A 12,124-nucleotide genomic window follows, 5' to 3' on the forward strand; every position below is an offset into this window, starting at 1 on the left:
TATGAATATATCAGAGCTAAAGTCTGGCTAAACTGTGAAGACCAAGTGACAAATTCAATATTCACATTCCTACAGCTGCTAATAATCCAAAAGAATTAAGTACATGATAATTTTTTTAATTTCTAAATTTTACCTTCTCTAGAAGGAGTAGGCTTAATCAATAGTTCAGAGATTGACTCTTTTAATGCAGGTATAATACATTTTTATCATAACAATTTGTTATCTTTCATAAAATGATGAAAAGTCCAAACTCTGAGCTATTAATCTATCACAAAGAAATTGACAACATTTACTCCTTACAAAGTGAGTGTGCATTAAAATAAACTTGATTATAAAGCACCTTGTTATACCTCAAATTTGGGTATAGTCCCAGCCAAATCATAACACCCTCCCACTTTATATATATAGTAACAATCGTGGTTTTTATCACGATAAAGGAAGACTTCATCTAACTTAGTCATCTAATACAGTGAAAGAAAAAGACAATTTTAACCTCTCATTGGGCTGAGTAAAATGTGACAACTAGATCTACCCATTTTACAATAGCTACCAATTAAAAGTCTTAATAAAAATTACAATTAACTGATACATGAGGGCTACCAAGTACAACGAAAAGTAAGATAATCTTTTGGAGGCTTAGGTTCCTTTTATCAGTGTCAATGGAAAATCCTGTGGGACTAAGGCCCTATGATGACACCCATTCTTCCAACAAAGGTGAAAAATATTTTCATTTGCAAAAACTCAATTCTTTAAAGTAGATGCTGCAGAACACTTTAAAATATAGAGTCTCCAAAATTGAACTTTATTCGAGTCTAAGAAAAACACTATTAAGAGATAAGGCAAGGTTCTTGTCATTTATCATAAAACTATTTTCAAAAACTACCCTTATGGGCTAGGCAGGCATGAATAGAACCAGCCACACAAAATGACCCACTGGCATTGAAAGAACTCTTTGAGATAATTTAGCCTGGGAGAAGGCTGAAAAGGGACTTAATGACCAAATATATGAAGGGATATTGTCCAAAGGGTGATGGCCAGCTATTCTTTAGAGTGAGTCATATTCCCTCATTCTTTCAGTAAGTACTTATGCCAAGCTAAGGGAGTCTCTGCTTTATCCTCCATGCACTGGAGAGTTTTAGCAATGTGGGGGAGGGGAGCATATCACAAAAAGGGAGGAATTTATGTAAACACTTATGGTGAAGTGAAGAGAGAAGAGTTAGGAAGCAAGGAAATCAATTAGAAGACTACTGCAGTAATTCATACAAGAGGGTGATAAGGGTGTTGAACAAATGATGGCAGCGAGAATGAAGAAGAAGGGATGAATGCAGAAACATTTTGAATAAATGACATAACATGATTACTAATGAGATATAGTAGATGAAGGAGGGAAGGAGAGTCAAAAATAACTCCAAATTTTTAAGCCTGAGTAACTGGGGAAATGGTGATGTCATTAATGGGAAAAGAGAAATAGAAAGGAAGATCTTCCCTCCACTATGCCTAACTTACCCATCTCTCTAAAAAATTCCAATATGCCTCTGACTACTGAGAAAGAAAATCTTCAGGGTCACCTTTGATGAGTCACTTGTCCTTTAACTCTACATATCTGGCCTATTATCTTGAGAGATTAGATGACAAAAGCCCACCAGACTAGCTGCTGAATGCTGAGCTGGTATGGGGCAGTCACAAGCAGAATGGACAGAAGACACTCTCCAGTTGTGAACTGATCCAACCATTCTGGAGAGCAATTTGGAAATGTGCCCCCAAAGGCTACAAAACTATGCATACCCTTTGATCCAGCAATAGCTTTACTAGATCTGTATCCCAAAGAGATTTTTTTAAAAAAAGGAAAAGGACCCATATATACAAAAATATTTATAGCACCTCTTTTTGTAGTGGCAAAAAATTGGAAATGGGGATGCCCATCAATTGGGGAATGGCTGAACAAATTGTGACATATGATTGTGATGGAATACTATTATGCTATAAGAAATGATGAGCAGAATGCTTTCAGAAAAACCTGGAAAGATTTATATAAACTGATACAAAGTTAACACAACTAAGAGAACATTATACACAGTAACAGCAATATTATACAATGATCGACAATGAATGACTTAACTAATTCTTGGCAATACGATGCTCTAAAACAATTTGGAAGGATTTATGATTAAAAAAATGCCATCCACCTCCAAAGAAAGAACTGATGAAGTCTGAATGCAGACCATAGCATACTTACTATATTTTACTTTTCTTGGTTTTTTGTCTGTTTTCTTTCACAACATGACTAATATGCAAATATCTTTTGCATGACTGCACATGTATAACCTATATCAAATTATTTGCCTTCTCAATGAGGGAGGAAGATAGAGGGAAATAATTTAGAACTCAAAATTTTAAAAAACAAATGTTAAAAGTATTTTACATGTGGGGCAGCGAGGTGGCGTAGTGGATAGAGCACTGGCCCGGGATTCAGGAGGACCTGAGTTCAAATCCAACTTCAGATACTTGACACTTACTACCTGTGTGACCCTGGGCAAGTCACAACCCCAATAGCCTCACCAAATAAATAAATAAATAAATAGTATTTTACATGTAATTGAGGAAAAAATAAACTATTTGGGGAAAAAGACCCTATCCAAAGACACCAACATGTGACTTTCAATGGTACAACATATCAATAGTGCAACTTAAGGCAAGCTAACTTTTGGTAATAAGAAATATGATACTCTTTTCGAAATAGAAGCCTTCCTTTTGGAATTGTAGTCCAATAAAAAGAGTCTTGGATTCAGAATCACAGCCTTCGGTTCTTCTACTCCTTAACCATGTTTTATCCTGGTCATCTCATTTATTATCTCTGGGCTGCATTTTCTTCATCTGTAAAATAAGAGCGCTTGACTAGATGACCTCTAAGGTCCATTTCTTCTCTCTATCCATGATCCTTTGCAGTACAACCAACATCATTGGGCTTTTCAAAGTATATAGCTATATCTTTAAATCCAAGCAAAGTCTTTTCGTGAATGTAACATGAAAAAGACTGTCATTCACAAGCCGGCCTCTTCAGCTATGCCTACACACAGATGGCAGAGATGGAAAACTAAAAACTAATCATATCTGAGAATGAAGAACAGCTCTGCATAAGAACTATGGGCAAGTCCTTTTCCTCTTATAATCCTCAATTTCCTTATCTGTAAAATTGGAGTTAGATTACATAACCTCTAGGGTCCCTCCATTTTATGATTCCATTACTTAACCTTTCAATGTACCAGGCTATTTTAACTCTGTAAGATTGTAAATAGAAGAGGAAGTTCAGAACCACATGGGTAAAGGGGGAATTCCTCTCAAGGTGTTCCCCAAACTATTGATATCACAGGTCCTGACCAAAAAAAAATTAAGGATTAAAAATAAAATCTAAAAGTCCTTCCTTTTATTAAAGGAAGCAGATTTGGGCTCAACACAAGAGAAAATTCCCTCACAGTTCAAGCTGTCTAAAAATAGAATAAGCAGTTTCGTGAGGCAGCGAGTTCTGCTGGATGGGAATATTCAATCAAAAGCTGGATGACCAGTCAGGGATATTATAGAAGAGGCAATTCATATATTAGATCCCTTCTAAGCCCTTGCAGGCCTTCTGCAAGGAGAAGGCAATTTCAGCTAGATTCAATTCAATACTCTGCACCACTCTATGCTAGGCACTGTACTAGACACTTAAGATGCAAAGGAGTTTGGAGGTTTTTTAGTTTATTTGTTTGTTTTAATGTCATAGTCTATGCCCTTAAGAAGCTTATATTCAACCAAAGAGTGGATTCGACATGATTATAAATATGTATTAATATAAAGGAAAATGTGATGGGGGCAAAGGAGAAATCCAGACAAGGTACACTTAAGAAAATTCAAAGAGGGAGAGAACATTTTTCAGCTGCAGAGTGGGAAAGGAAAACCAAGGTAAGCCTCCCCAAGTGGGTGGCAGTCTGGTGAATTGAAAGGGTAAGTAACAGAATCACAAAACAGAAGTACCTTAGGGGTTGTAGGAAATGGGAGCAGCTAGGTGGCACAGTGGATAAAGTATCGGCCCTGGGATTCAGGAGGACCTGAGTTCAAATCCGGCCTCAGACACTTGACACTCACTAGCTGTGTGACCCTGGGCAAGTCATTAAACCCTCATTGCCCCAACAAAAAATTAAAAAATAAAATAGTAGCAGGAAATGAAGGCCTCTGAAAGGCCAATATGGGATATAAGGGATATATTATAGAAGGGATAATCTGAGTTTCAAATTCTGCTGCAGGAATCTCTCTTCCAACACATATCTGCTCCTCTGCAGCTTGGTTAGTCTACATTGTTTAACTAATTAACTCACTATCACCTAAAGTCACCTAACAGAAAATGGAGCCCTGAAACATTATTATGACACAAGACAGTTGCATTTCAGGAGAGAGGAAGAGAAAAGTTTATTTAACTTTTCAAAAGTCTCTGATTCTACTCTTTTCTCTATCCCCACTGCAATCCCATATGTAAAATGTTAACCTAATCTATCTCATGGCATGATTTAAAAGACAGCTAAAATTGTATAATATACTTAATAATATTACATTAAATGCTAACAAAATGAATAGTGAATGGTAATAACCTTAAATTTGGATGTTAAAGTCCCTATAGAATAGCAAGTTAAACCCTGAAAATAGAGCAAAATTTGATTTTGCCATCAGAGATCAAGTTTTTTTTAATCCTCTCCTAAGACAGTTGTATGGGGAAGGAAAAAGGCAGGAAAAATGAGGGACAGGGAAAGGGGAGGATGCACTAAAGCACCAAAATGTGAAATTGACTATGAACAGATCATGGAATTCAGGCAGATCTCGAAAAAAAAACATATCTGCTGAGCTGTAAAATGGCAATGAAACACACTTTTAAAAAGAAAAATCATATGGTTATCTGGAAAAAAATGGAATACATGCTATTTAATCTGGATAGTCAACTCAGTAATCAATAAGCACTGAATAAGCACCTTCTTCATGTCAGGCACTGCACTAGGCACTAGGGATATTATTTTTTTAATCAAACAATCCCTGGCTTCAAAGAAAATTGTCTATTTTTAATGTCTCATAGAAAACAGCTGGTTAAACAGCTATACCATTTTTGATGCAGTCATGGTCTACCAAGAATCTCCATGAAGTTTTCTAAGAGCTGCATGAAAAGTCCTGTCTCACTACCTACACCAGAGATCTCCTCTCCTTACCATCACATAACATGGCTATCCACCAGTTGTACAGTGAGTCAGCATTTTCATGGCACTCCTTAGCAGGTACTTGAGAGCAACAAAATGGGGGAAGGATAGGAAAGGTACAAATGGTACATGTCTTCAAATGAAGATTAAATTCTTTACTTTTTTATTTCTGAAGATTTCTATTTAGCCTCCCTATTGATAAATACTTCTCCTTTTCATTAAAGAGGCCAATCTTTTTCGTTCAGCCTAAGACAGATCCTTCCATCCTGATTTAGAAAGAGAAGAAAGGAAAAAAATCAGAAAGCAAAGTGAATCTTTTTTTCTAGTAGTTTAATACAGGGCATACTCTCCAGGTTTGGGAGGAGGGGGATTTGAAAAGCATTTCCTAACTAAAGTCCTGGAGGGGGGAGTAATTTTAGAGTTTCTGATAGTGTGACTTTTCCATGAAGAAACTTTATTTGCTCAACAATTCATAGAGTCAATCTAATAAAATATGATCAGTTCTTGATGGTGTGTGCTCCTCACCATTAACAGCAAACAAAATATGAAAGGAGTCCAATAACACAGCTTACTATTATATAGGTTTAGACACAAATACCCATTAAATAGGTTTAGACAATAAAATATCTATTAAGTAGGTTTAGAGAGGTCAAATCCTATCCCTGTAATGAGAGAATATTTGACAATGCCCTTCCTTGAGACTACATAGGAAATTTGGGGACTGCTTCTAGACATGAGTGATTTACCAATGGTTCATGCTCTAATGATGCCCCCTCATTGGCCAATGAGCTAGAACTGATGACTCAGTGGAAACTTAAAAGAGAGTGACCCTACTCTCAGTTCCCTCTTCCTCCCAACTACAAATAATTTAATTGTTTTTTTCTAGCCCTTACTTGAAAACAGGAGGGAGGAAGCGTTTCCCAAACTTCCATTATGTTCCACTAAAGTTGTGAACACATGACATCTAAAGAACATATCCAAACCTGAGTCTGGGTTGGGCTACAATGTGTGCGTGTACGTGTGCGTGTGTGTGTTCGCCTGATCTTAAGTAAATGAGTATCTATTCAGAGAAGGATGTGTCCAAGTATGGACATCCTTGTGAATTTGAAAGATCCAGAGACCATAGGGTCGGAGCTGACTAGTGGTAAGGGGAGCTATCTCTGGTGATTACTCGAATACTCTTGGAGAAGATGGCCACTACCAAGAGGATTGACCCAGGCCTGGATTATTTTATCAGAAATCATGGACCCAAAGCTGTTTGGAAAATACGGAGTCAAGATGAACTGTAACATGCCTAATTGCCAATTCTGCAAACTGCTTTTTGTTCTGATGAGGTTGAGCTATCAACCTCTTAAGAGCGTATAATAGTAGCTATAAGTTAAATTACTGAATCCCATTTTGAGTTACGTCAATCAGAAATAGGAGAGGTTTTTTGTATTCATTACCATTTGTTTTGTGTGTAGGAAATAAATAACTGTCCCATACATGATTTATATTGTACACAGAATACATTTTAATTCCCCCCAAAAAAAAATTGGGGAAGGGCTCTACATATGAGTCAAAACCTAAGCCTTAAGCGATTTGTTCTTGGAACACTGAAGTGTTAAATGATCAAAGAGAGTGATAAAAAGGGAACCTAGATCCCCTTTTATGAGGTCATACTCTTCTAGGACTAGATGTTAATCCCACCCTCCAATACCAGATCATAAAAGTATTCAACTAAACTCTTTTTATGAGACCAATGCTCAACTCAAGAGGACTCCTAGACATTTATTTCCCTGAGCTTTGAGAACTGGCCGTTTATCACAGAGAATCTCACCAATTAAAAACTCCTTAAAATAGAACTAGTGAAGTTTTTTAAAGAAAAACTGGGATGTGTATTCCTTAAAAACATCACCTCTTCCTCTTATCAGTAAGATTAATGGATAGCCATAATTTGAAAAGTAAACCAAATAACATGGATCAAATTGAAAAATGAGTTAGAGAGGTTACCTGGTACAGCATATAGTAAACAGGGGCAATAGACACATCTAGCTAATAGTGAAAATGAGTACAAAGTACCTATATAAGTAAAAAACTATTCCTGTAAATATTATTATACCCAGTTGACTCTGACAATGTTACTTAATAATCACTGAAAAATTAGCATGTTGGAGAGCAAGGATACAAAGAAGCAGGCATTCTTTGGCAGGTTCTTTCACTCATGTTTTTAAAACCCTTGAAAGAGGTCCTGAGCTCTTTTTTTCATTTCCCTATCTATAAAATGGGACTCGCTAGACTGTGATCATTTACCTATATTGTAGGTGATTTATAAGAACAACATATACTGTGAACCATTGAGAAAATATTGTCCAAGAAGTCCAAGAAGAATGCTGTTACACTTAACCAAACAGGGATACAGTCATAAAAATAATCTTTAATAAAAAGAATGTCGGGACAGGTAGGTGGTACAGTGGATAAAGCACTGGCTCTGGATTTAGGAGTACCTGAGTTCAAATCTGGTCTCAGACACTTGACACTTACTAGCTGTGTGACCCTGGGCAAGTCACTTAACCCCCGTTGCCCCACAAAAAACAAAACAAAAACAAAAAACAAAAGAATGTCTCCATTTTCTGGCCCAATAAAGAGACATAGATTTCTCTTTGCATATGTGTGTGTGTGTTCTTTCATTTATTTCATCATTCCACAAACAGCACCTACCATATGCTGAATAACTAGGGAAGACACAAAAATACATAAATTCCCTGCCCTCAAGGGGTTTACTTCCAAAAATCTTTTATTTAATGGGAAGTATTTTGAAAGGGATAAAATTCCTTTCATTGTTTGGATGCCAAATAGTCCTCTAGTTCTATGAATGATTCACAGAGATTTTTTTTTAATCAGGAGCACTCTAAACTAAATTCAACAACTACTCAGTCAATGCAGATAAGATTAGAGTGTTGCACTAAACACGCTGGGGCTCTTACTGAGTGTAAGTCAATGGATTCTATTCATTATCATTTCCCCGAAAATGTTTTTTATAATAATTTGCTTCCTGCTGATCAATTAGTACAGAAATGAATATTAAAATATTTTTTCAGCTGTTTGAGGATTAACATTCAATTTTAAAATAAAGAATGGTAGAAAGACTATCAAGCAGCTTCTTTAAACAGTTGTGTGTTTGTGTGTTTATATGTGTACTTGTGGGCTAAAATCAGTTTTAGGGCATGTTCTACCTTTTAAGCTACTGGGATATGTAAAATATTTACATGAATAAAGCACAATTTAGGCACACATTCCTTTACACACAACTCAGTCATCAAACTGAATTCTAAGAAACCAACTTCTTGATGCATGGGTCATGTTTCAGATGTTAAACCTAAAAGGCTCTGAGTACACTCTAATTTCCATTTTTATTCAGAAGAGCACAAACACTCCCTAATATTTCCCAGATTAATTCCCTCTATTTCCTCCTCTTTGGGATGAACTCTTTCCCAATTAATAAAAATGGTGTAATAAATTAGGTGAACTCAGATTACTGCAGAAAACTTCATTTTAGAAAAATGCTTTTTGTGACTGCTATTAATGATTTGCTTTTGCATGTGGAATCCCCTTACCTTGTTATGTTTTTGCTGGTGTCTTGCCTTAGTATCCAGGACATGGTAAGGGCTCTCAGAATCTTGATTGATATAATATACCAGTCTTGAAGGCAGGGTGATTTCCTTCTGCACTGCATTACTGTAACTGTTATTATTGCGCCTACTGCTATTCTGTTGAAATGCATTCTCTTCATCTGCCAGAACCCCGGCTGCCTCTTTTGCAGTTTCATTCCAATATGAAGCTGAGAAGAGGAAGGAAAACACACACACATACACCAACAATAAATACAAGGTCATGAAATTGCATCCTGCTTTGTAAAAGAGTCAGTCAAAGTTTTCTCTTTATCAGACAACATATAGGAAACATAATAAACCAAAGTTAGCATGCATTTGGTCTGGGTAATGTAGTTAATAGTGCATTCAGTAATACCACTCAATAAGGCTTTAATCTGTATTTCATGGTGTATGATAGAAATGCTGCCAAGCCTTTCTACCTATGATGGGGGAGGGGGAGGAAGAGAAGTAGAATAGGAAGGATTGGCTTGATGGAGAATAATAATTCTTTATCCATTAAGGACATTCATCAGAGCTCTGACTGTCACCCCCACCCCCAACCACCCACCTAAGTTATACACAACTCAAAACATTCTGCATATAGTCTGAAAGCTGAGACTTCTAAAAGAAGTTGAATGCTGAGTTCATGTATAGAAAATGTTATTGATTCCCTTTAAAGAATGAATAATTTGACATTCTTTTAACTTTAAGACTACAGAAAACTATCCTCAGAGGGACAAAGATGTGGGCTGCCTGCTATTTTTTTTCCTACCAAGACCTGGTTTCCTCTTTCAACTATTTTTCAGCTATCATTTTGTTGAACAAAGTTACCTTACTTATTATTCAAACTAATACCATTTTTAGAAAATAAAACAAACACAATTAGCCATAGTCCCAAAGTGTCCACCCAAACTCCAACAGCACTATAAATAAAATCTGAAGGGAATTGGGGAGACAACCTCTTTAAAGTAGCATTATTAGTTCCCATACATTCGCATTTATGTTCTGAAAGGCATGAAGTTACTTGCTCTTTCACTGATTTTTTTTTAATCCACCAGTTTCCCCTTCTCCAAGTTGGAAATATTTTTTCTGAAGGGAATCGAGACACTGAAGTCTCTTTCAACGGTACTAAGGGTAACAAGAAAGGTTCAAAATGAAGAGAACTGAAATGGGTTTTTAAAAGTAAATGGGATTGGGATGGATTTTAAGAATGAGAGGATTAGGAAGAGAACCGAGAAGGGATAGATGCTGCGCTGTGTCCTGAATGCACCTATCCGCATGTCCTTCGGTTTTCTCTGCAGGGCTATGCCGAGATGGCAACGCGAAGGGCACTCAGTGCCATACCCACCGCTGGCTGCAGCAGCCCCCCAGGGCTGGGACCAGAAGGAACCGGAGAGCAGCTGCAGAAGAAGGAGAAGGCGGAGGCGGCAGAGGGTGTGCAGCAGCAAGGGAGGCGGCTGCCAGCAAGAAGGGAAAGAAGTGGTGGTGCCGAAGGAAGAGGAGGAGGAGGAGGAGGCGATCAGGCTGCAGCCTGGGGAGGGCTGCCGCAGGGCGCTGATGCCAGGCGGCTTCATGGCTCATAGCTCCAGGGCGCCGCTCTGCTGTCAGCCGGGAGCTCCGGGCTCGGGCTCGGGCTGCGGGGCGCCTCTGCACCCACAGGGCGGGGAGGTTGCGGACGGATCACACGGGCTCTTCCTGCATGGTGCCCCCGGAGGCGAGTCGCCGTTGCTGTGGTCGCCGAGGTTGAGAAGGGGCACCAGGCGGGCTCGGTACCGGGTCCACTCCGGCTGGGCGGCGCCCCCTCCCTTCTTCTCTGTGCCCCTCTCGAGGGGCTGATTCTCCAGAGGCGGGGTAGAGGAGCTACACGCCTCTGCGCGCACCTGCACGAGCTTCAGCAGCCGCTTCCCCGCGGTCGGGCTCCCGCGCCGCACCGCGGATGCTGCTGCTTGGACCGGTGATGGGGTCTGCAGCCTCTGCCTCCACTGCTTTGGCTGCTTTTGATGCTGCTGCTGCCGCCGCCGCCGCCGCCGCCGCCGCTGCGGCTGGTGCTGAGGACGCGCGCGCGCCGGCGGGCCCTCCCAGGTAGGGGCGCGCCTAGAAGAGGGGGTGAGGGGACTGGGAACGCGCGCGCGCCTCCCTGGTCCTCCGCCTAGAGCGGCAGAGTGAGCTCCCGTGCCGTCAGAGCGCACTGGTTGGGGGCCCCCTCACTCTGGTGCTGATGCTGCTGTTGCCTGGCATAGGTCACACTGCGCATGCCTCCTTATGGGGGGTGGGGAGGTGGGGTAGAAACACAGCAGAGTGATGCAGCATCCCGATGCCAGCCTCAGAAGTAGATGGTGGCAAATCCCCCCCAACACACACACACACACACACACACACACACACACACACACACACACAATGGGCGGGGGAACATGGATGTTTTAGGGAGCAAAAAGAGAAGAAAGGGACCCGGGGGAAAACGCAAGAAAGTGGTAACACTCTAGGATAGAGGATGATCTTTTGAAAATTAACCATTTCCACAAAAGCATGGGAATAACCTCAACCTCCCACCCCCCCACCCCCACCCCCGCCTCGGGAGACTTAGTCCTGAGCATTTTCCCTTTGACTACCTCCGTTTCCTTTCCCCAAACTCCCCTCCTCGTGCCCTCTTTCCTCGCAGCTGGAAATGTAAAAATAGTGTTTCTCTTCAGCCGCCCAACGGTGGCGGGCATGATGGGGGATGGGGGGGGGGGAGAGGTAGAGCGGAGAAAACGTGGGGAAATCACGTTTGCCTATTGCAGGCAGGAGTGGGCGAGTGGTGCCAAGCCGGCCGCGCCGCGTGCCGCCTTTCTGCGCAGGAATCCCTGGAGTTGAGAAAGGAAGCACGGGAAGTCCGTCCTGGCCTGGCGTGCCCGAGCCTTCCCCCCTCGGCTCCCCCACCCCTACCAGGGGCGCGGGCTGCGCTCGGGACCTCTCGGGCCCTTCGCAGGCTGCAGGGGCATGGCTCAAAAGTTTAGAAACTGTGATTGGAGGCCAACTCTAGGGAGGAGCGATTTCTAAAAGGAAAAAAACAAAACAAAACAAAACATCCAAGTGTGTCCTGGGGAGAACTCCAAAGATTAAAAATAGGAGAGTGTGGCAGCTACCTTAGGAAATCGTGCTGCTCAGAGGTACGTTCCTTTTCCTGATTGTGGACTGCAGCTGCTAGTCGACGACACCCAGGGGAGCATCTGTTCAGAGGTGCCCACGCTCCAAAATCGGAGATCGAGTTTATGAGGCTAAAGGAGAAAGGAA

The 12,124-nt window shown here is 40.7% G+C and overlaps 1 protein-coding gene across 3 annotated transcripts in view; it reads right to left on the minus strand.

Annotated features, from left to right (window-relative positions):
• The window catches only part of ADAM23 (ADAM metallopeptidase domain 23), a 242,989-nt gene extending 231,973 nt beyond the window's left edge, over positions 1 to 11,016 (minus strand). Inside the window, exons 1-2 of one of the 3 annotated variants that reach the window (XM_043991921.1) lie at positions 10,197 to 11,016; positions 8,813 to 9,036 (exon numbers count right to left, since the gene is read on the minus strand). In XM_043991921.1, the coding sequence (XP_043847856.1) occupies positions 8,813 to 9,036; positions 10,197 to 10,422 (450 nt within the window). In that variant the 5' untranslated portion in view covers positions 10,423 to 11,016. The remainder of the gene's footprint in view (positions 1 to 8,812; positions 9,037 to 10,196) is intronic. The other 2 variants (XM_043991922.1, XM_043991920.1) reach the window with 2 other exon arrangements.
• Between the last annotated feature and the right edge of the window lie 1,108 nt (positions 11,017 to 12,124).

This window comes from Dromiciops gliroides, chromosome 3 (assembly GCF_019393635.1).
Source record: "Dromiciops gliroides isolate mDroGli1 chromosome 3, mDroGli1.pri, whole genome shotgun sequence".
Taxonomy (NCBI): domain Eukaryota; kingdom Metazoa; phylum Chordata; class Mammalia; order Microbiotheria; family Microbiotheriidae; genus Dromiciops; species Dromiciops gliroides.